This window comes from Aotus nancymaae, unplaced genomic scaffold, assembly GCF_030222135.1.
Source record: "Aotus nancymaae isolate 86718 unplaced genomic scaffold, 86718_ANA_hifiasm-v0.15.2.pri h1tg000022l_1, whole genome shotgun sequence".
Taxonomy (NCBI): domain Eukaryota; kingdom Metazoa; phylum Chordata; class Mammalia; order Primates; family Aotidae; genus Aotus; species Aotus nancymaae.
In genome coordinates this window covers 32,400,444-32,425,136 of record NW_026988435.1, presented here as the reverse complement: position 1 = coordinate 32,425,136, position 24,693 = coordinate 32,400,444, and the positions used below count along the sequence as shown (strand labels likewise).

Here is a 24,693-nt window from a genome sequence, read left to right as displayed (position 1 = left end):
TTAAAAGTTCAAAATGTATATCAAAAAATATAGAAACTGTTGGTTATAGACTGTCTAATGCAGAATTCAGCTCTACTATTTTAGTTTTAGATCATCCAGAACACTTACTATCTAAGAACTGAAAGAGCCAAACCAAAATATAAATAATCAAAATGGATAAGGTAGTTATTTATTTGGTTACACAGCTCTTAAGTCACCTTAAGATGTTAAAAATAATAATGTAAGCCTAAGCCTTCACGAACACATACACATTCCCAAGAAGGAGGCTTAACATTTGAGCATAGAAAAGCAAAGCATACACAAAGCAAACAAACGTAAAGGCTCCTTATAACTTCTATTTGCCTGAAACTGTTTAACTTAGTAGCCTAAAATAAAACAAAACAAACAAAAATGGTGGAAACGATTATTATTATTGTTAATTATTTAAAATAATTTAGAAAGCAGACATTCAGAGAGGAAAGTTACAGATGAGAAAAAGTTTAAAGAACATACTGTTAACGCCAAATCAGGTGGTTCAATTTTTACAATTGTTCCAGACATTTTCACTTCTTTTAGTAGTTCTCTCAGTACTGGTGTTTGTGACAAGTTCTAGAATGTAGGATGAAAAAAAAAAGAAAAAATTATTTAAAGGCAAATCAACTCAAATACTTCGTAAGTGTCTATTTTATCAAAACAAAATCATAAGCAACACTTAAATCACTATTGTATCTATACTTGGGAAATAAAAAATTACAGATGCTTCTCTCCCTACTCTACTTTGGGTCACAACTACTTTAGTTCTGGGCTTATTCATCACCTCCGTGGGGCATTCTCCCACCACCCAATCAGAAGTAGCTATCCCCAGTCCTCCACCATGATTTTCTCACAACCACTTACCACCACTTGTAGCTACATATATGCTTCTGTATGAGGTTAACCTGTGTTTCCGCCACCCAACTGCAAGCTCCATCAGGGAAGCAGCAATATTTATTTCAAACCCACTGCACCCCAGTGCCCACTAACTGTGTTATGTCATGCAATAAAACTTTCCTTAAGTTTTCTTTGGCCATGCGTAGTGGCTCACTCCTGTAATCCAAACACTTTGGGTGGCCAATGTGGGTGGATTGCTTGAGACCAGGAGTTCAAGACTAGCCGAGGCAACATGGTGAAACCGTTTCTACAAAAAATACAAAAACTAGCCAGGAGTGGTGGTGCATGCCTGTAGTCCCAGCTACTCTGGAGGCTAAGGTAGGAGGATTACTTGAGCCTAAGAGGCAGAGGCTGCTGTGAGCCCAGCTGGTGCCAATGCACTCCAACCTAAGTGACAGAGTGAGACCCTGTCTCAAGAAAAAAAAAGTTTTCTTTGAATACATAGAAATAAATTACTTAGGGGGAAAAAAACCTCAAGTAGCAGATTCTATGAGGAAAATGATAGCTTTTTTAAAAGGGAAAAAAAATGACAATGTACCTGCATAACTGCATTGAAAAAACATGTGTTTCCCAAATTGCTGAGTCCTTTCACGGTTAACTGGGAAGGAGAATTCACGGAAGGATTTTCTTTGGCCATGTTTTCCTTCTTTTCTCTCTCTTGTTCATTTTTACTCTCTTTTTCTAATTTCTTATTTTCAAGCTCAATATTTCCATTATCTTTCTCTGCTTTAAAAAAAAAAAGAAGAAAAGACTTAGCAAAACGTGAAATACAGTCATATTGAATGCAAAAGTATACTTGGGAAACAGTACTAGAGTTTGTGAGTTTTACCTAAAGTCATTATTTTCCACCTATTTGATTTTAAATAAATACAAGTAAATTGCCATCAAAAAAAAAAAAAAAAGAACCAATAAAAAATACTCAGACCTAAAGTAAGCATTAGTTTGACAAATAAAACCAAACAGTATATGCTTTGGTATAAGTCTCCCTTTTTTACTGCTCAAAAATTCTTTACAAATGAACATACCTTGTGAAATTAAGAATATAAAACAATCAAGTAAAGAACGTGAACATGAAAGAAAGTTTTTAATGAATTCTGTGGGCTAAAAATCAATCCTATAGTAAAAACAAATAATTCTGGCCGTGACAAAGACTTTCGTGACGATAAAAACTTAAAGAATATGCTTAAAGCAAATGCTGTATGTCAACCAATTAATTTATTCATGGAAATAACCTAAGAAATATCTGACCATTAGAAGGAATCACAAATGCTTTACTTTTATATTATTCCAGCAGACAAACTGAAATCCTGTTATTGTAAAATGTACTACAGTAAGAAGAGTATAAGGCAGGTCTATAGTAAGCCTTGCCAGGGTTATGGGAACAGGCCTATTGCCTATTACCTTAGTCTATGGCCTTCATCACATCTACTAGATCATTTTTCACATCCCTTCTAATACCTTATAGTTAAACCAAAAATAGTTTCATAGTTTGAAATCAACCGTAACTAATGTTACTCAGCTGCATATAATGCTAAGTAGTATAACAAACCTGAGTATCGGCAGATACACAAATCAACATTTAGTGTATATTAAAGAAAGAAATTATTGTACCTGGCTTTGGAGTTGTAATACCAGCTTGTTTTCTAACATAATCAACCACTTGACCCAATTGGTTTGAACTACAATACTGGACCTCATTATCACATATGTAACACCTGTGTCCCAAAAAAAATCACAGAGAAGAAAAATGATGAACTGACAACTAAAAAAGGGAGATAAATAATAATTCCTGGAATCCAGAGTATGTAACCAACAACGTATTCTATTAGAGAAACTGAAAGTAAAAATTCTGTTTTCCTGAAGACGACTATGCATATTAACTCTGGTTTATTATTAATAAGATTAGCCAGAATTATGGCTACATTTAAGTGGTACGATGAAATACTCCACACATTTTACTGTACTGATTATAACATTAAAGTCAAAAGATTTTTCTACATGTATTTCAAAATACAGAACTACACCAACAAAAGTAACAACCTTTACAACTGAAAGATGTCATTCAGGGAAGACCACTGTGAAAATAATTTTTAAGATGTAAAAATCTGTTTTAATGATATTACAATGTAGCATCTATAAGACACCAGCCCGACATTTATTTTCATGCAAATTCATAGCCAAAATTTTATTACATTTTTATTTATCTGAAATTTGTTCTTAGTGTCCTTATCTCCACTATATGCCTTATAATATCACAAGCAAGAAAAACAAAGGGGTAAAGATTCTTAAGTCTTCTACGTTACAATTTTTGTGTTTGTGCAAATGTCCGAGTAAAAGCTTCTCATAACGCTTTCTGAAAGTGATGGTATTTTTAAAAATGCTACAAAAATTTTAAATTGCTTTCTTCTTAAACATACACAAACATTTCCATTCTCCAATATTTCAAATAATTTCCACCCAACAGGCAGAGGAACTGAAACTCACCATACACTCCAGTTGTCCAAGCTAAGAACCAGACAGTGAGGTTCAGATCGTGGTGTCATATAGTGCTTCAAGGCATGCTGCTCGTGAGAATTTCTGCCACAGCCCTAAAAAAAAACCATAATCATAAACCTCACAGCCATAAAAATTCACCAAGAGGGGAAAATTCACAATCTATCGTAAACAAGGAAGTGGTTCATGAAATTCTGCCATTCTTACCAATCTTCAAAAGAAAACATTAGAATCTGTATTTTGTTAAAACTTATAAATGCACAGGCAACTGTACTTTCAGGTAATACCTTCTGAAATAAGTTCAAAGAGTTTTCTAAAATCCCAAATTGATCTTAAAATGTAAGTATACCTGATGGCCACATTTAAGACATAGCCAAACTGAAGGCTTTTCTTCTGTTTCTTCTTCAGATTTATCTTTTACTTTATTGTCTGTCTTACAGTCTTGGCAAATATTCCATTCCACATTCACCAAAGCCTTTTTCAAGTTACCTTGTTCCAATCCTTTTCTAATGTGTCTGCACAAAGGTTCTATTAAATAGAAAAGGAACATATAACAACAAAAATGACTTTCTTCAGTTAATCTTAAAACTTATCCTTGATTCATATGTCAAAAATGAAATTTACTCTATAAAGAAACTGTTAGATATTCTGAACTTAAACTTGTTTGATATTTGAAGAATATGGGATAAATATGTAATAAAGAGATAAGACACAAATTTGTAAAGTTTTGCTTTCTTGAAGTCCTAAATATAAACACTACTGCCCCCCACTACAAATTCATTTCAATTTATTTGGCTATTTCCTTTAAATTAAGGCTCTTTATCATATTTATGATTCCTTTTATCTCTAAAGATTTATAGAAAACATCCTTCATTCAGTCAGTAATACACCTACTATAGGGAAAGCACTGTGCTAAATGCTCAGGAGCCCAAAATAGACCAAGTCACAGCTCTTCTCTGAGTAGCTCACATTCTGGAAGGAAAGGGAGCTAAATAAATCAATTTATAAGTATCTCCAAAACATGGTGTAGCAGCACAAGAAGAGACGGCTGAAGTCACCAAAAGTTTCACAGGGGAGGTAACATCTGTGCAATCCTAGAAGATGATAATAGTAATAAAAATTGCTGATATTAATACTTTCTATAAACTTTGTTAAATATTTGGCATACATTATCTCATTTAATCCTTATAATTACCCTAGAAGACACTATTAGTTCCAATGACAAATGAGAAAACTAAGATTTAGTGCCCATATCACTATTGAGTATCTATGCAAGAATTTAGACTCAAGTCTTTCTGACTTCATAGAACCTGAGGCTAAAAACTCTGTTGCGGCCAAGATAAGTAAAGAGCTTTGCAAACCACTCTACAGTGTCTGAGTTGTTTCAGGAACATTGGAGGTTTAGAAACTACTGAAGTGGCATAATTAGTTTTATGTCCAACGATCTTGCACCAAGAAAAGAAATATAAATGCAAATGGGATCATGTGGAAAAACTACCAAATCTCAGTAGTCAAAGAAATACAAACTAGAAAAAGAAGGTATCCTTTTCAACTATCAAATCAGCACAGATTTTTACAGATGATACTAACCAGTGCTGATGAAGGTTCAGGGAAATGGACACTTTATTATGCTGCAAGGAGGCCTGTAAATTAGTAAAGCATTTCTGAATGGCAATTTAGCAATGAAATCAAGAGTCTTTATACCCTCTGATTCAAAAATTATATTTCTAGGATGTGTATTAGGAAAATATTTGGATGTACACAGAGATTTAGCTATAAAGTTGTTTATTACTGATTCATTCATAATACTAAAAAGTTAAAGATTATCTAAATCTGTAACAGTAGAAAATTATCTATATAAATCATGAAATATGCATTCATGGTCTTTGGTCAGTGCAATAATATGCCATTAAAAATGTTGAAGGCCGGGCATGCTGGCTAATGCCTGTAATCCCAGCACTTTGGGAGGCCAAGGCAGGTGGATCACTTGAGGTCAGAAATTCAAGACCAGCCTGGCCAACATGGTGAAACTCCATCTCTACTAAAAATACAAAAATTAGCTGGACATGGTGGCATACACCTGTAATCCCAGCTACTCAGGAGGCTGAGGCAGGAAAATCACTTGAACCCGCTAGGTGGAGGGTGCAGTGAGCTGAGATCACACTATTGTACTCCAGCCTGGGTGACAGAGCCAGACTCTGTCTCAGAATTAAAAAAAAAAAAAAAAAAAAAGTTGTAGAAGGTCAAGTGCAGTGGCTCTCACACGTAATTCCAGCACTTCGGGAGGCCGAGGCAGGAGGATCACTTGAAGCCAGGAGCAAGACCAGCCTGGCCAACATAGGGAAACCCGGTCTCTATTAAAAAAAAAAATAGCTGGCTGTGGTGGGATATGTCTGCAATCCCAGCTACTCAGAGGCTGACGCAGGAGAAAATCATTTGAACCTGGGAGGCGGAGGTTGCAGTGAGCTGAGATTGCACCACTGCACTCCAATCTGGGTGTCAGAGAGAGAGACAGTCTCAAAAAAAAAAAACAGAAAGTAGAAGACTATTAAATGACATATAAACTTTACATTAAAATGCAGATAATATTACAATAATATGCACTTTTATACCATTTTCATATTTTAAAACATATATCCATGTAGAGATAAGAACATTAAAGATTCAGTCAATGAAATATACCTAAAGCTTCAGAGGAATCATCGATTGGAACAGTTTTTCCCTTTGTCCGTTTCTTTCCCATGTTGGCACTTTATGGATTACTTACTAATACAAAATAACAATCTAGAAAACAAGATAAAGTTAGCTTGACCAAAGAAAAAAGTATTTCTCTAGGAGTCAGTAATATAACTAAGCCACATATATTATGCATGTCTATCACACTTTGTAATTTACAAAGACCAGTCAGATATAATCAACTAATTTTCAATAGGAACTCAAGTATATAGAATAGTTATCTCCCCTGTTTTTCACAGCATAGGAAACTGATTCTTAGCAAGCTTAAGAGGTTTTCAATACATGTAAAAGTCAGGAGAGAACCTTGGTCTTCTTACACAGATCTTAAACAGTGTCAGAACTTGACACTTGTAGGAAGCTGACTCCTCACTACATACATGTGAAGTAATGGTGGCACTCTTAAACAGAAAACTGATTGTGTTTCCTTCTAAGCTACCTTTCTTAGCTCTGCAGTCTATGCAAATTAAATTGATAATTTCTCTAATAAGAATTAAAAATAATTCTAACAACAACCTCCTGAAGGGAGTTAGAAAATTTGCAAAATAACTTCAAAGCCAAATACAAAAAGTGATACACTGTTGTGCATTTTCCACACCAGGATTTCCTAAGGGCATTAGCTAAATGGAAATTGATTACAACTGCATTCTCAACTACTTACATTATTATATTATTGCCAAAACCACTTTGGAAGCCTATGACAAATCTAGCTGCACATAAAATCTTCACCTTTTTAGTCAACAATTCAAATTTAGAAAACATGAAAAGTGCTCAAAGTACATACAGGTCTACCTATCTAAAATTACAGATTTTAGAAACAAATACAAAAAATAGCACCCAAGTTCTTGCCTCCAATCCAACTAGTTCTAATCGGTGTGGTACTTCAGTATCAGATTCATCTTCCAGTTATGCCATTTTTATCACATCACTCTCTTGACTGAAAGCATTTAACAGCTTCCCAAACCATACTCCCTAAACTCTGCACTCATAGGCCTTTATAAATTTGGCCCCAATGCTCTGCTAATCCTGACTCTCTATTATCCCTCAACAACAACAAAAACTGACTAAAGTTATAATTATTATATAGCGCTTTTGCTCTTCAAAGCCGTTTCACAAACATTATCACACTGGACTTTCATAGCAACACTTTAAATAGAGACATTTCGCTAAAAATTCATTTAAAAAAATGGTGAAAGATCACACAGGGTAACAGGGATAAGCTAAAAGGGAGATGCTGTCTGGCCTGTATTCCCAACACTTTGGGAGATCGAGATGGGAGGACTTTTTGAGGCCAGAAGTTCAAGATTAGCCTGGGCAACAAAGCAACACTCTTATCTCTACAAAAAAAAGTAAAACGCAGATGTTTGCATTTCAAGACCACCACTTTTTACCTGCCAATCAAGTCTCTTTTTTTTTTTGAGACTGTCTTGTTCTGCTGCCCAGGCTTGAGTGCAGTGCTCACTGCAACCTCTGCCACCCAGGTTCAAGTGATTCTCCTGCCTCAGCCTCCCGAGTAGCTAGGATTACAGGCACCTGCCACCATGCCCGGCTAATTTTTGTATTCTTAGTAGAGATGGGGTTTCACTGTCTTGGCGAGGCTGGTCTGAACTCCTGACCTCAGGTGAACCACCTGCCTCGGCCTCCCAAAGTGCTGGGATTACAGGCATGAGCCACCGCACCTGGTCAAGTCTGTCTCTTATACTCCACACCAAAACACTTTGCACACCACCTCTCCCGGCCTTGGTGCCTTTGATTTCTAGCTATAATATTCTATCTATCCAAATCTTACCAATCTTCCAAGTTCTCCATTTCAAGGAAGCCTTAATCATTCTACTCTAAATTAACCTCTCCACTGAGCTTCCTCAGTATTTATGGCGTGCTCTAATCATCTTGTCCCCTTATCAGATATTCCAGTATATTTTTTAAATCTTTAATCTAGGTTTATGTTGTTTCTCTAAGCAGAATCTAAAGTTCTTAGAAAAATAGATAGATTCAGGCAAAGCTTTGGAACTGCCTATAATATCTAGCATAATGTTAGTACCTAGCAGGTCCTGAAGCAATACTTCTTGCATTGAAATAGAAGAACAGAATAGTACCTGAGGCATAAAGGATGGTTACAAGGTGCAAAGGTAGGTACATAAGAATGAAGCAACCAAGTTCTGGTGAAAAAGAAAAGGGCGAAAAATAAGAAGTCAGAAATCTGCAGTAGTGAAGACACACAGCACTAATAAATGTTTTGAGGACTGCAGCAGCTCAGACTCCGTAGGAAAACTTGAAAGACGAATTGTTAATTGCTGCAGGCAGAGGACAGAGAGGGGTCACTCCAGTGCTGCGGAAAGAGCCCCAGTAAATTTCTGGCAACTATAAAGGCAACTCGTGTCAGGAGGAGAGAGTATTGTGACTGCCATCAGCTATAAAACATCAATAAACTTACTACACTTTTCAAGTAGCGTCAGCGGATGAGCTTTAGCGTCTTATTGAAATGACTCTTTGCAGGACTCCACACAAAATTAAAATCAAAGCTAGTCTTGCCGGCTCTCACATTATTCCAAGTCTCTTCTCTCTCTGCCCTCCCAGTCTTCCCCCGCCTACTCGGTTCCATTAAAAATGTAAGCGTGTGGAAAACTTTGTCAGCAGGTCTTAACGTGGCTTTCAAGTTTTGCGTAGATCGGTCCTCTCTTAGGTATATTCAATTGGATAGGTGACAGTGCTTTTCCTATTAACCGTATGAACGCGGCTGCAAACCCAGCCCCAACCCATAGGGCAGTCCCTGCCACCCACCCACTTGCTCGACGCCTGCCACATCTCCCCTCTCCTCCCCTTCTAACAGCTCCGATCCCACAGGGGAAGCTCGGGGTCCACGGGGTCGAGAAGCGCCAGCAGCGGCATCTCATTTGCCAGCTCCTGGAGCTGACAGGACGTGCAGCCAATGAGATCGCAGTAACGAAAAGTAGCCGGGTTACACGCTTAAGGAGAGGGGCCTTCAAGAAGAGAACGAGGTTGGGGCGGAAAATAGGGGCTCTCCGAAGGCAGGAAGTCAGGCGAGCGACGACTGCGAGGCAGCCGGCCCAGAACTCACCCACGGCGACAGAGCCCATAACTGCATCCCCTCATGAGCCTTTGGGCTGGACAGCCAGCTCCGTCTTCCTTCTGGTGGCGAATTGAGAGCGACGGAGCCGAAGCCAGAGTGACCCCTGGAAAGCAACAACTTCCGGAACGCGGCATTATGGGAAGTGGCTACGCGCTCCCCTTCCTTCTCCCCCGCCCCGACCGTCGGCTCTGGCGCTGGTAAATCTGCGCTTGCGTGCGACTCGTGCCGTAAGTTCGGATATAGGGTTTGGTTGTCAGTGGGTTTTTTGGTCTCTGTCGTAACCATGGAGTTATATAAATGCTTCTGAAGTGTAGGCATCTGGTGGTGGTCTGAGCCTTGGAGTCTCCTAGGTGGTTACCTTTCTGGAACACATTACATTTGGAGGCTAAGAGGGGGAACACTTGAATTTTTGTTTCCCTAATTCTTTCTGTCGACTGCTAAAATTCAGTAAATAAGTTGTCTTGAATTTACCTTCCTGCACCATGTCAGAATAAAAAACGCAGCGAGAGTGAATTTTAAAGCAGAACTGAAAGTCGGTGTTAAAGAGAAATTGCTAGAGAGGAGGGTAGTTTTAAAATATTTACTGTTGATTCGTGGAAACTATGTGTAAGTGCGAGGCCGGGCGCGGTTGCTCACGCCTCTAATCCCAGCACTTTGGGAGGCTGAGGTGGGTGGATCACCTGAGATCAGGAGTTCGAGACCAGCCTGGCCAAGATGGGGAAATCCCGTCTCTACTAAAAATAAAAATAAAAATAATTGGCCGGGCACGGTGGCTCACGCTTGTAATCCCAGCACTTTAGGAGACCGAGGCGGGCAGATCACAAGGTCAGGAGTTCGAGATCAGCCTGTCCAATTTGGTGAAACCTCGTTTCTACTAAAAACTATAAAAATTAGCCGGGCGTAGTGATGGACGCCGGTGGTCCCAGCTGCTCGGGAGGCTGAGGCAAGAGAATCGCTTAAACCCGGGAGGTGGAGGTTGCAGATCCTGCCACCGGGCGACGGAGTGAGAAACGTCTGAAAAAAAAAAAAATACAAAAAATTAGTCTGATGTGGTGGCGGGCATCTGTAATCCCAGCTACTTGGGAGGCTGAGGCAGGAGAATCGCTTCAACCCTGGAGGCGAAGGTAGCAGTGAACAGAGATCACGTCATTGCAGTCCTGCCTGGACAAGAGCGAAACTCCATCTCAAAAAGAAAAGAAAATATGTAAGTGCACACTTTGTGCTAAGCCTTCCCTCAAATGAATTAAACAGGCCTCTCTGCCCTGGAGTCTTAGTTTAGTAGAGAAGATAGTAATCGCTATCAAGGGGGCAGAGGTGGAGGGATGCAGATGTCTATAGAAAAATAGTCAAAGAATGTAAATAGGTAATTCACCACAAAAGAACAATTGGTCACAAAATAAATGTCTATCCTTACTAGTCAGATAAAAGGAGTTTAAGATGGTGGCATACTAATAATCAAAGTAACATTTGGTTAAATTTGGGGGGAAATTAGTTCTCTTGCATTTTACTGCTGAGATAATTAAAAAAAAATTTTTTTTTTTTGAGACATGGTCTCACTCTGTTGCCTAGGCTGGAGTGCAGTGGCACGATCTCAGCTCAACGCAACCTCCACCTCCCGGATTGAAGCAATTCTCCTGCCTGAGCCTCCTAAGTGGCTGGGATTATAGGCACATGCCACCACACCTGGCTAACTTTTGTAATTTTTGATAGAGATGAGATTTCAGCATGTTGGCCAGGCTGGTCTCAAACTCCTGGCCTCACATGATCCACCTGCCTTGGCCTCCCAAAGTGCAGGGATTACAGGAGTATAAGCCACCATGCCTGGCCTAGTTTCATCTTTCTCTTTATTCTGACAACACTATGACATTAAAGTCCAAGAGATATTGGGCTGGTCCTTGTTTGGTCTCTGGTGATTTAGATGAGGCAGGACTGAGCCCCTGGGAATGTATATCTCAAAAAGTTAGTAGCAGCTACTGTGCAAAGTTTGAAAGCCCAAGACAAATCCTGGGCACTTCCAGGGATATGTGGTAGGGCAAAGGCTCCAGCTCTCAAGCAAGAAAGAATAGGAGTGGGATGAGGTGATTTTTTTTTTTTTTTTTTTTTTTTTTTTTTTTTTTTTGAGACGGAGTTTCGCTCTTGATACCCAGGCTGGAGTGCAATGGCGCGATCTCGGCTCACCGCAACCTCCGCCTCCTGGGTTCAGGCAATTCTCCTGCCTCAGCCTCCTGATTTTTTAAAAGTTTTCTTCTCCAAGCTCCAGAAGTGCAGGCTTTTTGCCCCCGCCCATTTTAAAACAGAGCTTTGGGGTCATTGTACCACCTGCTTCCTGTCTAAAAGGCTCTTCCCTTTGATCTTCCGGGGTTGGTAAATCTTATTGTTACTCTGTTCACACCTTATTTTTATTTACTTATTTTAGAGACAGGGTCTGGCTTTGTAGCCCAGGCTGAAGTGCAATCATAGTTAACCGTAACCTTGAATTCCTGTGCTCAAGTGATCCTCATGCCTCAGCCTCCCATAGCTGGTACTGCAAGTGGGTACCACCCCATTGGCTTTTTTATTTTTTGAAGTTACCGTGTCTCTACAAAAGCTGGTCTTAAACTCCTGACATCAAGCGATACTCCAGCCTCAGCCTCCCAAAGCACTAGGATTCCAGGTGTGAGTCACCATATCCAGCCTCTAACATGCCTTAAAAGTCACTTCCTCGCAGTTACAGGGCAACCTAGGTAACATAGTCATCTGATCACTCACATCACCTTACTTTACTTCTCTGCCCAGCAATTATCCACCACTATCTGGTAATTTCTTTTTTTTTTTTTTGAGACAGAGACTCACTCTGTCACCCAGGCTGGAGTGTAGTGGTGCAGTTACAGCTCACTGCAGCCTTAACCTCCCAAGTTCAAGCCATCCTCTCACCTCACCCTCCTGAGTAGCTAGAAGTACAGGCCTACAGGCACACGCCCCGTCACCTGGCTGATTTTTGTATTTTTTGTAGAGGTCTCTCTATGTTGCCCAAGCTGGTCTCAAACCCTGGGCTCAAGCAGTCCTCCTTGGCCTCCCAAAGTGCTGGGATTACAGGCATGAGCTACCACGCCCAGCCATAATTTTTTTATTTTTACCTTTATGTTTATCCCTCTTCATACAGACACAGAAATGTGCAAATGTAAGCTCTTTGAGAGATGGGACATCTTTGTCTTGTTCATGGCTATAATTAATACCTGGAAGTACCTGGAATATAGTAAGTGATCAATAAATATTTATTAAAAAGATACAGTCATGAGAAATAAAATGCTGTATAAGAATGTTCACAGCAGCTTTATTTATAACAGCCAAAAAACTGAAAACAACCCAGGTTTCTATCAAAACAAGAATGGAATTGGTATATTTATGATGGAATACTACCAAGAAATCAGAAGAAACTGATACACGTAACAGACAAATCTTTAAAATATTGCCTTGAGTGAAAGAAGCCTTACACAAAAATACCTATTGCATAACTACAACCATATGAAGTTCTAGAACGGGAAAAATAAGTATGGTGGAGAAAAAAATCAGAACAGTCGTTACGTTTTGGGAGAACTGGGTGGGGACTGAGTAAGGGCATGAAAGAACTTTCCGGGGTGATGGTAATGTTCTATACATTAATATGGTTTGAGTTCCATAGGTATATGCATTCATTAAAAACTCACATGTATTTAAGATATGCATTTCATTTTAACCTTAAAAATACCTAATTTGAAAAAATAAATAAATAAAAAATACCTAATTCGAACTCCAGTGCTGTGCATTAGAGGTACTTAGAAGTGTATTGTCTGCAGTTTACTTTGAAATGTATGAAAACAGATGGATTGAACAGGCGCAGTGGCTCATGCCTGTAATCCTAGCACTTTGGGAGGCTGAAGTGGGCGGATCATGAGGTCAAGAGATTGAGACCATCCTGGCCAACATGGTGAAACCCCGTCTCTACTAAAAATATAAAAATTAGCTGGGCGTGGTGGCACACGCCTGTAGTCCCAGCTACCGGGGAGGCTGAGGCAGGAGAATTGCTTGAACCTGGGAAGAGGAGGTTGCAGTGAGCCGAGATCGCGCCATTGCACTCCAGGCTGGCGAAAGAGTGAGACTCCCTCTCAAAAAAAAAAGAAGAAGAAAAGAAAACAGATAGATTGATGAGATATGTGACCGAGCTGGTAGATTAAATTCTATACCTCCAGGTCAGTGTTTTTCAACCTCAGCACTATCAACATTTTCGACCAGCAAATTCGTTGTTGTTGGGGGATGTCCTGTTCATTGTAGGAAGTTGAGCAGCATCCCTGGGCTCTACCTACCTCATACCAATAGCATCCTTCCAGTTGTGACTACCCAAAATGTCTTCAGATACTGCTAAATCCTTCCTTCCCCTTCTCTTGAGATCTGCTCCACGGTAAAATTCTCTCGACTTTGCTTTACACTTGAATTTTTTCCATATAAATGTTGGAGGAAAAAATAAATGATGACATTGAAAAACGCTTATGAAACACCACGCAGATGTAGTTTATGGAGACCTACATACTATCATCTTTTTGTTTCAAAAAAGGGGTGGGGAAGAGCTAGCAGTGATGTCTAGTATTGCTAAATGTCAATGTTTACAAATCTTATCTATGACATTTCTAAAATGAGTATTACAAAGATGCATATTGCATATAGTTGGATTGGGAAGAAAAATATTTCCAATTACTCTCCTGTCAGCATCTTTCTTCAAACTGTCCTTTTATTAACAAGGATAAATAAATAAGCATTCACACGGATCCTCCCAGCTTGGTTACTGGGCAAGAACGCCTAAGATAGGCAAGGCCACCTGCATCCGGGCTCACATCTCCCTAATTGCCCTTCTCCTCCATGATTCAGGGACAAGGAGGATCACCATGGTGTGGGAAGATATTAGACATGCAGAATTTAGAACCCTACCCCTACCTACTGCGTTTCAACAGAATCCCCAAACTATTCCTAGGCACCTTCGAGTTTGAGGAGCATTAATGGACCAATCCCTTGTCCCTGAAAAGTGCCCGCTATACGACAGTGACAGCCGCTGTGAAATGAAAACGGGGCTGGCATGTAAAGGTATTAAGAAAACCTCTGGCCGGGCGTGATGGCTCAGGCCTGTAATCCCAGCACTTTGGGGGGCCGAGGCGGACGGATCACCTGAAGTGAGGGGTTCGAGACCAGCCTGACCAACATGGTGAAACCTCGTCTCTACTAAAAAATACAAAAATTATCTGGGCACGGTGGTGCGCGCCTGTCATCCCAGCTACTCAGGAGGCTGAGACAGGAGAATCGTTTGAACCCGGGAGGCGGAGGCTACGGTGAGCCAAGACCGCGCCACTGCACTCCAGCCTGCGCGACAGAGCGAGACTCCGTCTCAAAAAAAAAAAAAAAAGAAGAAGAAGAAAACTGCAACTGAGCAGGGACAAAGCATTCCGTCCGTCCTTCCAACTCCGGAGACAAACAGTGGCGGACACGGCGCCAGACAGGCCAGCTCCAGCTTCCGGCCCGCGGTCTTGCGCGCGCATGCGCCAGCCGAAGTGCGCGCCCTCTTTTTTCCAGTGGGTCGTCGACTGAGGCGCTTTGTAAGTTTTGGATCGCAGTATGCCAGAATTTGAGGCTCCCTCCTGATAAAAAATTGAGCTGTCCGTACAGCCGAGGAACCCGGGGTACAGCAGTGAGGGGGCCACGGCTCAAGGTGAGTCTTGCCTCCGCTAGCGCCAGTGGTGAGTGCCACAGGGCTTTCCCACGCTGCAACTCTTTCCGAACGTGCCTGACAGGGTGCGCATGCGCCCATCGGTGGGCTCGGCTTTTGGCATTGGCTCCCTGCTGCCGCAGGAGACCTCGCCCGAGGCACAATCAGAGTGTGGGGGCGGCTGCGTGCTGGGCATTCTTCCTGAGAGCCTCGCGGCTTGGGTTTCTGAGCACCGTATTCTGTTCTTCAAAACAAATCTGCAAGGAAAAGAAATTATTCCACGCAGAAATCTTAAGTTTCAGTCTACGTTCTCTTAAATATATTTAATTTAATTTATTTATTTATTTTTGAGACAGAGTCTCACTCCGTCACCAGGCGCCAGACTGGAGTGCAGTGGCACAATCTTGGCTCACTGCAACCTCCGCCTCCCGGGTTCAAGCAATTCTCCTGCCTCAGCCTCCTGAGTAACTGGGACTACAGGCGCGCGCTACCACGCCCAGCTAATTTTTTTGTATTTTTAGTAGAGACGGGGTTTCACCATGTTGGCCAGGATGGTCTCGATCTCTTGACCTCGTCATCCGCTCGCCTCGGCCTCCCAAAGTGCTGGGATTTCAGGCGTGAGCCACCGCGCCCGGCCTTGAATATATTTTATTAAAAAAAAAATACTAGAGGCGAGGTTTCCCTGTGTTACCCAGGCTGGTCTTGAACTCATGGGCTCAAACGATTCTTCTTCCTCTGCCTTCCAAAATGCTAGGATTACAGGCGTGAGCCACCGCGTCCGGCCACAGAGTATTTTCTTAAAGCATTCGCTGAAATCTTGAGTCATAAAATTATCTTGAGAATTTTCTGGAAGGACTGAAATCTGTTCAGCGAAAATAATTTGGCAGATAATGACTTGTGACATCACTCCCCTACTTGTCCGTTCAAGTGTCCCTCCGTCCCGTACTACTTTGCTAATTCCATCTTCGATATCCCAAATTCAATAGGACCCTCTCCCAACTTTACTTACTCCCTGGGAGACTTTTAAACAAATACATAGCTCTAAATAAGTGTTGACTCCCAAAATTATATTTCCAGCTGAGTCTCATAGACTCCAAAATTGTATATCTAACTGCCTGCTAGACATCTCGATTTAACAGGTGTCCTAGTAGGCACTTATTACTTGCATCTAAAACCAAGCTTCAGATTCCCATGAGCATCACCGTCTAAATAAATTGCAGATCCATACTTCCAGTAGCTTAAAGCCTTGGAGTCATTCTTTTTTTTTTTTTTTTTTGAGATGGAGTTTCGCTCTTGTTACCCAGGCTGGAGTGCAATGGCGCGATCTCGGCTCACTGCAACCTCCGCCTAGCCTTGGAGTCATTCTTACATGTCTCATATAATTCATCAGTAAATCCTGTTGCCTCTGCTCTTTCCATATATCCAGAAGCTGAAGCTTACTGTCTTGACCACTGTAATCCTATGTAAGCCACCATCCTCTCTCCCTAGTTATTGCAGTGTCTATCTTGTCACCCCACTTTTCCCTTCACTATTCTCCATAGCAGCAAGTGTGTTTAAGTCAGACCTCTCAAGTGGCTCTTAGGTGTCAGTCAGGATAAAATTCAGAATTCTGGCCATGCTGTAGTAGTCCCAACACAAACTGCTCCACGTTTCCTTACTAAACTCTTCTATCCCCTGTCCCCAGCTCACTCTGCCCTGGCCAGCTGTCTAGCACCCTCCTGCCTCAAGGCCTTTGAACATGCTGTTCCCTTTCCCTCGAACACTCTTGGCCAAGAAGAACACAGGGCCTCCTTTTTCAATTCCTTAAAGTCTTCACTACAGTCACCTTAGGAGAAAGGTCTTTCCTGACAACCCCATGTGTAGTCTCAACTTCTGCTGCCCCATTGTTTCCCTTTAACTTGTTTTCTTCCTCAGACTTTTTCATAACGGTTATTCACTGGGCATATAAATTCTTTTTTTTTTTTTTTTGAGACAATCTCAGTCTGTTGCTCAGGCAGGGGTGTAGTTGGTGCGATCTTAGCTCACTGCAGCCTCCACCTCCCCAGTTCAAGTGAGTTTCCTGCCTCAGCCTCCAGAGTAGCTGGGACTACAGGCGTGCGTCACCGCACTTGGCTAATTTTTGTATTTTCAGCAGAGACAGTATTTCACAGTGTTGGCCAGGCTGGTCTCAAACTCCTGACCTCAGGTGATCTGCCCACCTCATCCTCCCAAAGTGCTGGGATTACAGGCATGAGCCACAACACCTGGACTGGGCATATAAATTACGTTTTTTTGATGTCATGGTATCCTCCCACAGGTAGAGCTGTTTTGTTACTTTCATTCATTGTTATCTTAGTGCCAATGCTAGAACATAAGAAGTGCTTGAGAAACATTTGTTGAAATGACGATCAATAATAATAATAGTAACAAGCAGCCCAACACAGTGGCTCATGCCTGTAATCCCAGCACTTTGGGAGGCTGAGGCAGGTGGATCACTTGAGGTCAGGAGTTCGAGACTAGCCTGGCCAATATGGTGAAACCCTGTCTCTACTAAAAATACAAAAATTAGCTTGGTGTGGTAGCGCACACCTGTAATCCCAGCTACTCAGGAGGCTGAGGTGGGAGAATCGGTTGAACCCAGGAAGCGGAGGTTGTAGTGAGCCAAGATCGTGCCACTGCACTCTGGCTAGACCCTGTCTCAAAAAAAAAAATTTTTTTTAATTAATAATTATAATAGCAAGCACTCATTTAAAATTTACTCTAGTAAATAGTAGCAAGCACACATATAAAAAGTACTTTATTACCAGGCACTTTCCACAGATTATCTTCTAATCTTCACAGCAACCCTGTCATCCCAGTTATGGAATTGGGGAGACTACAGCACAGATGAATTAAGCCACGTGCCTAAGGTCACGCAGTTCATAAGTGGCAGAGCCAGGAGTTACACCTTGGCAATCTGGTAATAGAATCCAAACACTGGTAACAGAGCCACTCCAATAAAAAACAAAGTAAATGCACTTTCTCTAATAACCACCTAAGGAGTTGTTTCCTATGTTTCTCAACTCCAAAACAGAATAGCAAATATGTACATGGAATTCCAGTAAGTCCAGGGATTTAAAATATGTATGAGGATTTTGTTTAAAAAAAAAATATGGCTGGGCGCGGTGGCTCACGCCTGTAATCCCAGCACTTTGGGAGGTCGAGGCGGGTGGATCACGAGGTCAAGAGATCGAGACCATCCCGGTCAACATGGTGAAACCCCGTCTCTACTAAAAATACAAAAATTAGCTGGGCACGGTGGTGCGTGCCTGTAATCCCAGCTACTCAGGAGGCTGAGGCAGGAGAATTGCCTGAACCCAGGAGGCAGAGGTTGCGGTGAGCCGAGATCGCGCCATTGCACTCCAGTCTGGGTAACAAGAGTGAAACTCCGTCTCAAAAAAAAAATACTACCAAATGTTTGTTACGATACCAAGTTACAAAAGTGGGATATAAAATTATATAAAGTCAATTGTGATTAGACTGGGCGCAGTGGCTCATGCCTGTAATCCCAGCACTCTGGGAGGTTGAGGTGGGTGGATCACCTGAGGCAGGAGTTCGAGACCAGCCTGACTAATATGGTGAAACCCCATCTGTACTAAATACAAAAAATTAGCCAGGTGTGGTGGCGCATGCCTGTAACCCTAGCTATTTGGGAGGCTGAGGCAGGAGAATCGCTTAAACCTGGGAGACAGAGGTTGCAGTGAGCCGAGATTACACCATTTCGCTCCAGCCTGGGCAACAAGAGCAAAACTCTGTCTCAAAAAGAAAAAAAAGAAAAAACATTATGATTAAAGAAAGGAGGAATGTTGTAGTTCCAACAGTTATTAGAAAAGGAAAACTTCAAATTAAACATTAATAGACATATTAGTAAATATATATTAATATATGTATAAGTATTACCAAAACTACCCACCATCTTCTATGAAGATGCTTATATTTAAACTACTTAAAATCAGGTGACTACATGGCAAAGCAAGGGATTCTGCTCTGTTCTGTGGAGAGGAGGGCTAATGTCATTTGGCCTGGAAAATCATGTTCAGGAGTCCGACATACTGAACACCCCTCTTGGAAATTCACAGTGCATATTGGGATCTAACAAGACTCTGAAAAGTCACAAATAAGAATTGTGCCCAGGTCAGGTACAGTGGCTCACTCCTGTAATCCCAGCACTTTGGGAGGCCAAGGCAGGTGGATCATGAGGTCAGGAGTTCAAGACCAGGTTGGCCAAGTACCCCGTCTGTAATCTCAGGTACTTGGGAGGCTGAGGCAGAGAATCGCTTGAACCCAGGAGGCGGAGGTTGCAGTGAGCCAAGATCACGCCACTGCACTCTAGCCTGGGCGACAGAATCAGACTACATCTCAAAAAAAAAAAAAAAAAAAAAAGAATTGTGCCCATATACTCTATTGCCCAATTAGGATTGCTTTTGTCTAGGATAAATACTAAACCAGTTGTGGCCCGGCACAGTGGCTCACACCTGTAATCCTAGCACTTTGGGAGGCCAAGGCGGGTAGATCACCTGTCAGGAGTTTAAGACCAGCCTGGCCAACATGATGATATCCTGCCTCTACTCTCTACTAAAAATGCAAAAAATTAGCTGGGCATGGTGGCCTGTGCCTGTAATCCCAGGTACTTGGGAGGCTCAGGCAGGAGAATTGTTTGAGTCTGGAAGGCAGAGGTTGCAGTGAGTTGAGATCGCACCACTGCATTCCAGCCTGGGCGACAAAGCAAGACTCTGTCTCAAAAAAAAAAAAAAAAAGATATACAGCTTGAAATCTGTAAAAGAAGAGATTGATAAAAGGAACTATGGTTTAGGGTCTTTTGTGTTTGTTTGTTTTTTGAGACAGAGTCTTGCTCTGTCACCCAGGCTGGAGCGTGGTGATGTGATTTCGGCTCACTGCAACTTCCACCTCCCAGGCTCAAGCAATCCTCTCACCTCAGCCTCTCAAGTAGCTGGGACTACAGGCATGTACCACCACACCCAGGTAATTTTTTTTGTATTTTTTAGTAGAGACAGGATTTCGCTATGTTGCCCAGGCTGGTTTTGAACCGGACTCAAGCTATCCACCCTCCTCAGCCTCCCAAAGTGCTGAGATTATAGGTGTGAACCACTGTGCTAGACCAAAAGGAACTATGTATTAAGAATTTTTAAAGAAAAGAAAAGCAGGGGACTGGGTACAATTTTAAACTTCTGTGTGGCAACTTTCTGGAAAGCAACTTGGCAATATCTGTCAAAATTAAAAATGTACCTGTCGCTCCAACAATCTACCTCTATAAGTTTATTCTTGAATACACAGTATTCAGCTTACCATACTGTATATATAAAAAGAACTTGCATTATGGAATTGTTCATATTAGTAAAAATATGGAGACAACCCAAATGCCCATCAATAGGTAAAGAAGTAAGTTATGGCATATCTACATGATTCAGTATAACAGACAACAATTACAAAGAATGAGGTAGATCACTATATGTTGACAGTGAATAGATCTACAAAATATATTTGGTGGAGAGGGAGATAGGAAATAGGAAGAAAAAGTACATCATATACCCTTTGGATACATTTTAAATATATATACTGTAATATATCTCACATTGTATATATTTATACATTATACCAGCATTTCCCATATATGTATATGTATAATGCCTAAAATGTTTTCATGTTAACAGGGGTTACTTAAGCTACGGGACAATTAGCCTTTATTTCCTCTTTATGTTCTTCTGCTTCTTAAAAACAAATAAATGTCAGGCACAGTGGCTGACGCCTGTAATGCTAGCACTTTGGGAGGCTGAGGTGGAAGGATTGCTTGAGTCGAGGAGGTCGAGACCAGCCTGGGCAACATAGCAAGACCTTGTTTCTAGAAATAAAAAATGTAGCTGGCAGTGCATACCTGTGGTCCTAGCTACTCAGAAGTCTGAGATGGAAGGATTGCTTGAGTGTGGGAAGTTAAGGCTGCAGAGAGCTGGGATCATGCCACTGGACTACAGCTGGGGTGACAGAGGTAGACCTTGTCTCAGGAAAAGAAAAAAAAAACTAACTAATAAACAATAATATATACTTAAAAAGAAGAAATTGACCATCCACATAACCACTCTCTGACTTAGTCTGTTCATTCTGGTTTTCCAATGTAACCAGACATATCCTCTCTTCTGGCTATATTATTGATACAGCTTTTTAACTACATAATTGGTTTACTTTGATGAAGTTGCCCATTATGGTAGCTCAAAATGTCCTCTCAACCATCTAGACAGAGAGGAATGTGGTGTCTACTTACTATTAAGAGGTTTTTTGTTTTTGTTTTTTTATAGAGATGGTCTCAATATGTTGCCCAGGCTGGTCTTAGCATAGGACTTAGCATATTATATCTGAAAGTAAAGGGGAAAGAGACTAATTAAATTGTACAATTTATGAAGAAATCAAATATAATTTTAGTACTTATGTTGATCTGTTGAATTCTTCCAAGATTGCATATGTAAATTGTCTCTGTTATCTTTACTTCCTTAGAAACTACAGATGTCCAAAAATGATTGAGATAGAGCAGGCGGAGGCCCAGCTTGCTGAGTTAGACCTGCTAGCCAGTATGTTCCCTGGTGAGAATGAGCTCATAGTGAATGACCAGCTGGCTGTAGCAGAACTGAAAGACTGTATTGAAAAGAAGACAATGGAGGGGCGATCTTCAAAAGTTTACTTTACTATCAATATGAACCTGGATGTATCTGAGGAAACAATGGTAATTCAGTTTTGCTTTTGAAAGAATTGAAACATGTTGAGACTTCAAACATTGGTTAGTGTACTATTTCTTCTTCTCTTTCATCAGGTGATGTTTTCTCTGGCCTGTATTCTTCCCTTTAAATACCCGGCAGTTCTGCCTGAAATTACTGTCAGGTACGTTACAGAAGTTCTGGCCAACTTTAGAGGTCAAAATTAATCTGAGAAGAAAAGCAATTCTTGAGTTTGTTTTCTGTTCCAAAGTAATTTTTTTCTTATACCTTTTCTATTAGATCAGTATTATTGAGTCGATCCCAGCAGACTCAGCTGAACACAGATCTGACTGCATTCTTGCAAAAACATTGTCATGGAGATGTTTGTATACTGAATGCCACAGAGTGGGTTAGAGAACACGCTGCTGGCTATGTCAGCAGAGATTCTTCATCTTCACCCACCACAGGAAGTCCAGTCCAGTCAATCGACCTCATCTTCACGAGACTCTGGATCTACAGCCATCATATCTATAACAAATGCAAAAGAAAGAATATTCTAGAGTGGGCAAAGGAGCTTTCCCTGTCTGGATTTAGCATGCCTGGAAAACCTGGTGTTGTTTGTGTGGAAGGCCCACAAAGTGCCTGTGAAGAATTCTGGTCAAGGTTTGCTTTCACATACGTATGTAAAGTCATGTCAATAATTTTAATACTAAACAAGATACAGTCATGTGCTGCCTAGTGACATTTTGGTCAACAATGGACCACACATAAAACAGTGGTACCATAAGATTATAACGGAGCACATACAGAAACCTGATATATGGCACTTGATCTTCCCACTATTGAATATCAGAGTGATATTCATTAATGGTGCTGGGACATTTGGTTTTCCACATGAAAAAATATAAATTAAAAAAAAGTACCATCTAGGTTTGTGTAAGTACACTCTATCATGGTGGTACAACAACAAAATAGCCTGAAGATGCATTCCTCAGAATGTCTCACTGTTGTTAAGCAACACATGACTGTATTAAAGATGTGGATCTAAATACGGGATTCATTCTCAAGTTGGTTGATACGGCAGAAATCACATGTAGTCAGCATTTTCCCCCTCACCTGACAAGTGCGTGTAGGAGACATTCTGTAATTATACACTGAATGAATTGAGCCCCTGCCCAAGACAATATGACCCCATCCACTTCCATGGATCTGCTTCTTCCTTCATCTTAGTGATGCTTCAAACTGGATACCCTATGAAGTAAGGGGCTTTCTAGAAGCATTAGAATTGCCACTAGTCTTCTCATTTCTTTACTGATATCCTAAATGAATTTCTGAGAAGGTCCATTAGTAGTTTGGGATTCAGTAATTCCTACATTTCTAAAATACTGATACAAGGCCAGAGTAATGGCAACAAATGAGTTTGGGGATGGGATTATGACCAGAATCATATATGATTAAAATAAATCCCTGTGATATAAAAGTAGACTTCTTGGCAGGGTGTGATGACTCACACCTGTTATCCCAGCATTTTTGGAGGCTGAGGCAGGAGTATCACTTGCAGCCAGTTTGAAACCAGGAGTTTGAAACCAGCGTAGGCAATACAGCAAGACCTGTCTCTACTAAATGAATAAATAAAGTTATAAAAAAAAAACAAAGTAAAAAGTAGACTGCTTCTAAGAAAAGGCATTGATAAGTCTGTTTTATTACTTCTGTTTTAAGTGCCCTAGAATATACATTTTGAAAATGTTTACTTTGGAAATTTCTTTTCAGACTCAGAAAATTAAACTGGAAGAGAATTTTAGTTCGCCATCGAGAAGACATTCCTTTTGATGGCACAAATGATGAAATGGAAAGACAAAGGAAATTTTCCATTTTTGAAGAAAAAGTGTTCAGTGTTAATGGAGCCAGAGGAAACCACATGGACTTCGGTCAGCTGTATCAGTTCTTAAATGCCAAAGCATGTGGGGATGTTTTCCAGATGTTCTTTGGTGTAGAAGGACAATGACAGCAAAAGAGTAGTTGAAACTATCTTGTCACTGTTGACCTTTTGCTTTCCCCCACACCTTTTTCTTGAAAGATTAAGTAATTTCATTTTAGTTCCATTCTAGAATGTTGGGGAGTGGGGGACAAGGAAAAAGCAGTATTGCTGAAATGCATCTGTTAAAAATGTCATGATTGAAAGCAGAGCTGAGTTTCAAATTCTAACCTTAAAATTGTTGTTAGGTATTTCTTCACATATCAGTTGCTCATTTTGAAAAGAAATTTATTATCCATAAAGGTAATATTGGTGCTCCAATTTGCCAGCCATTCCCATCCCACTCTTCCCTTCCTTACCTGCCTCCACTGAAGAACCCAGAAAAGCTAATTGCCCCCTTTCAGCCTCTGTTGCAACTAGCAACTATCAGTGGCCTGAGAAAACAGCTTTGGCCTTGGGATTTCTGGGAAAACTGCTTCCTGATTAAAGACATATATGCAGCTAGGCCTCCTCTTCCCCTTCTTGATGCCATAAACACCGAAGTGATGGCTGGAGCTGGAGGAGTTATTTGAACCACAACAGAAGGAAGGGTGAAGAGAACCAAGAACATGCCGGTTGCCACATTGTTGAGCTGCTGACCCAATACCAGCTGCTACATATCTCTAGATGTCTTATGAAATAAAACCAGTTTTGTTTAATTTCTAGGCTTTTTTTTACTAGCAGTTGAAAGCTAGTTTGTCAAACAGAGTGTTTCAGAGATTTAGTTTTGCATTTACCCCAGCCTTTTGATACACAAATAGGCGAAGTTTTTCTGAAGTGGAGTTTGCAGTTCATCTCTATTTTTGTATACTCATGCTCTGCCCTGCTCCTGGGCTTCCCTTACACAAGGCTGAGGCATGAGTAGGGCCCGAACTTTTTTAACAAGTCTCAACAATTCATCAAATTAGTAATTTAGAAAATTTAGCAAATTGTATTCTGACCTTTTTTTGTTTTGGAAATGGCTTTCTGTGCATTTGTTTTTGCCAAATTGACCTAGCAGTAAATAAACACACTACCTGGT

General features: G+C 40.9%; 2 protein-coding genes across 12 annotated transcripts in view; one reads left to right on the top strand and one right to left on the bottom strand.

The window, feature by feature from the left end:
- The window catches only part of USP16 (ubiquitin specific peptidase 16), a 25,409-nt gene extending 16,054 nt beyond the window's left edge, over positions 1-9,355 (bottom strand). The window contains exons 1-8 of one of the 5 annotated variants that reach the window (XM_012446773.2): positions 9,215-9,355; positions 8,232-8,294; positions 6,085-6,186; positions 3,752-3,930; positions 3,394-3,497; positions 2,521-2,624; positions 1,448-1,635; positions 493-588 (exon numbers count right to left, since the gene is read on the bottom strand). In XM_012446773.2, coding sequence (XP_012302196.1) covers positions 493-588; positions 1,448-1,635; positions 2,521-2,624; positions 3,394-3,497; positions 3,752-3,930; positions 6,085-6,145 — 732 coding nt within the window. In that variant the 5' untranslated portion in view covers positions 6,146-6,186; positions 8,232-8,294; positions 9,215-9,355. Of the gene's footprint in view, positions 1-492; positions 589-1,447; positions 1,636-2,520; positions 2,625-3,393; positions 3,498-3,751; positions 3,931-6,084; positions 6,187-8,231; positions 8,295-8,569; positions 8,857-9,214 lie in introns of those variants that run through there. The other 4 variants (XM_012446778.3, XM_012446763.2, XM_012446785.2 and 1 more) reach the window with 4 other exon arrangements.
- Positions 9,118-24,693, top strand: RWDD2B (RWD domain containing 2B). 7 transcript variants are annotated; one of them, XM_064380082.1, is made up of 6 exons: positions 9,118-9,453; positions 19,820-19,937; positions 21,462-21,687; positions 21,775-21,842; positions 21,959-22,321; positions 23,429-24,693. In XM_064380082.1, exons 3-6 carry the CDS (start codon positions 21,481-21,483, stop codon positions 23,661-23,663), a joined length of 873 nt encoding a protein of 290 aa, XP_064236152.1. In that variant the 5' UTR covers positions 9,118-9,453; positions 19,820-19,937; positions 21,462-21,480; the 3' UTR covers positions 23,664-24,693. The 7 variants fall into 7 exon arrangements, with proteins under 7 accessions (XP_064236152.1, XP_064236151.1, XP_064236154.1 ...); XM_064380081.1 differs by having other exon boundaries at positions 19,800-19,937; XM_064380080.1 differs by lacking the exon at positions 9,118-9,453 and adding an exon at positions 14,793-14,939.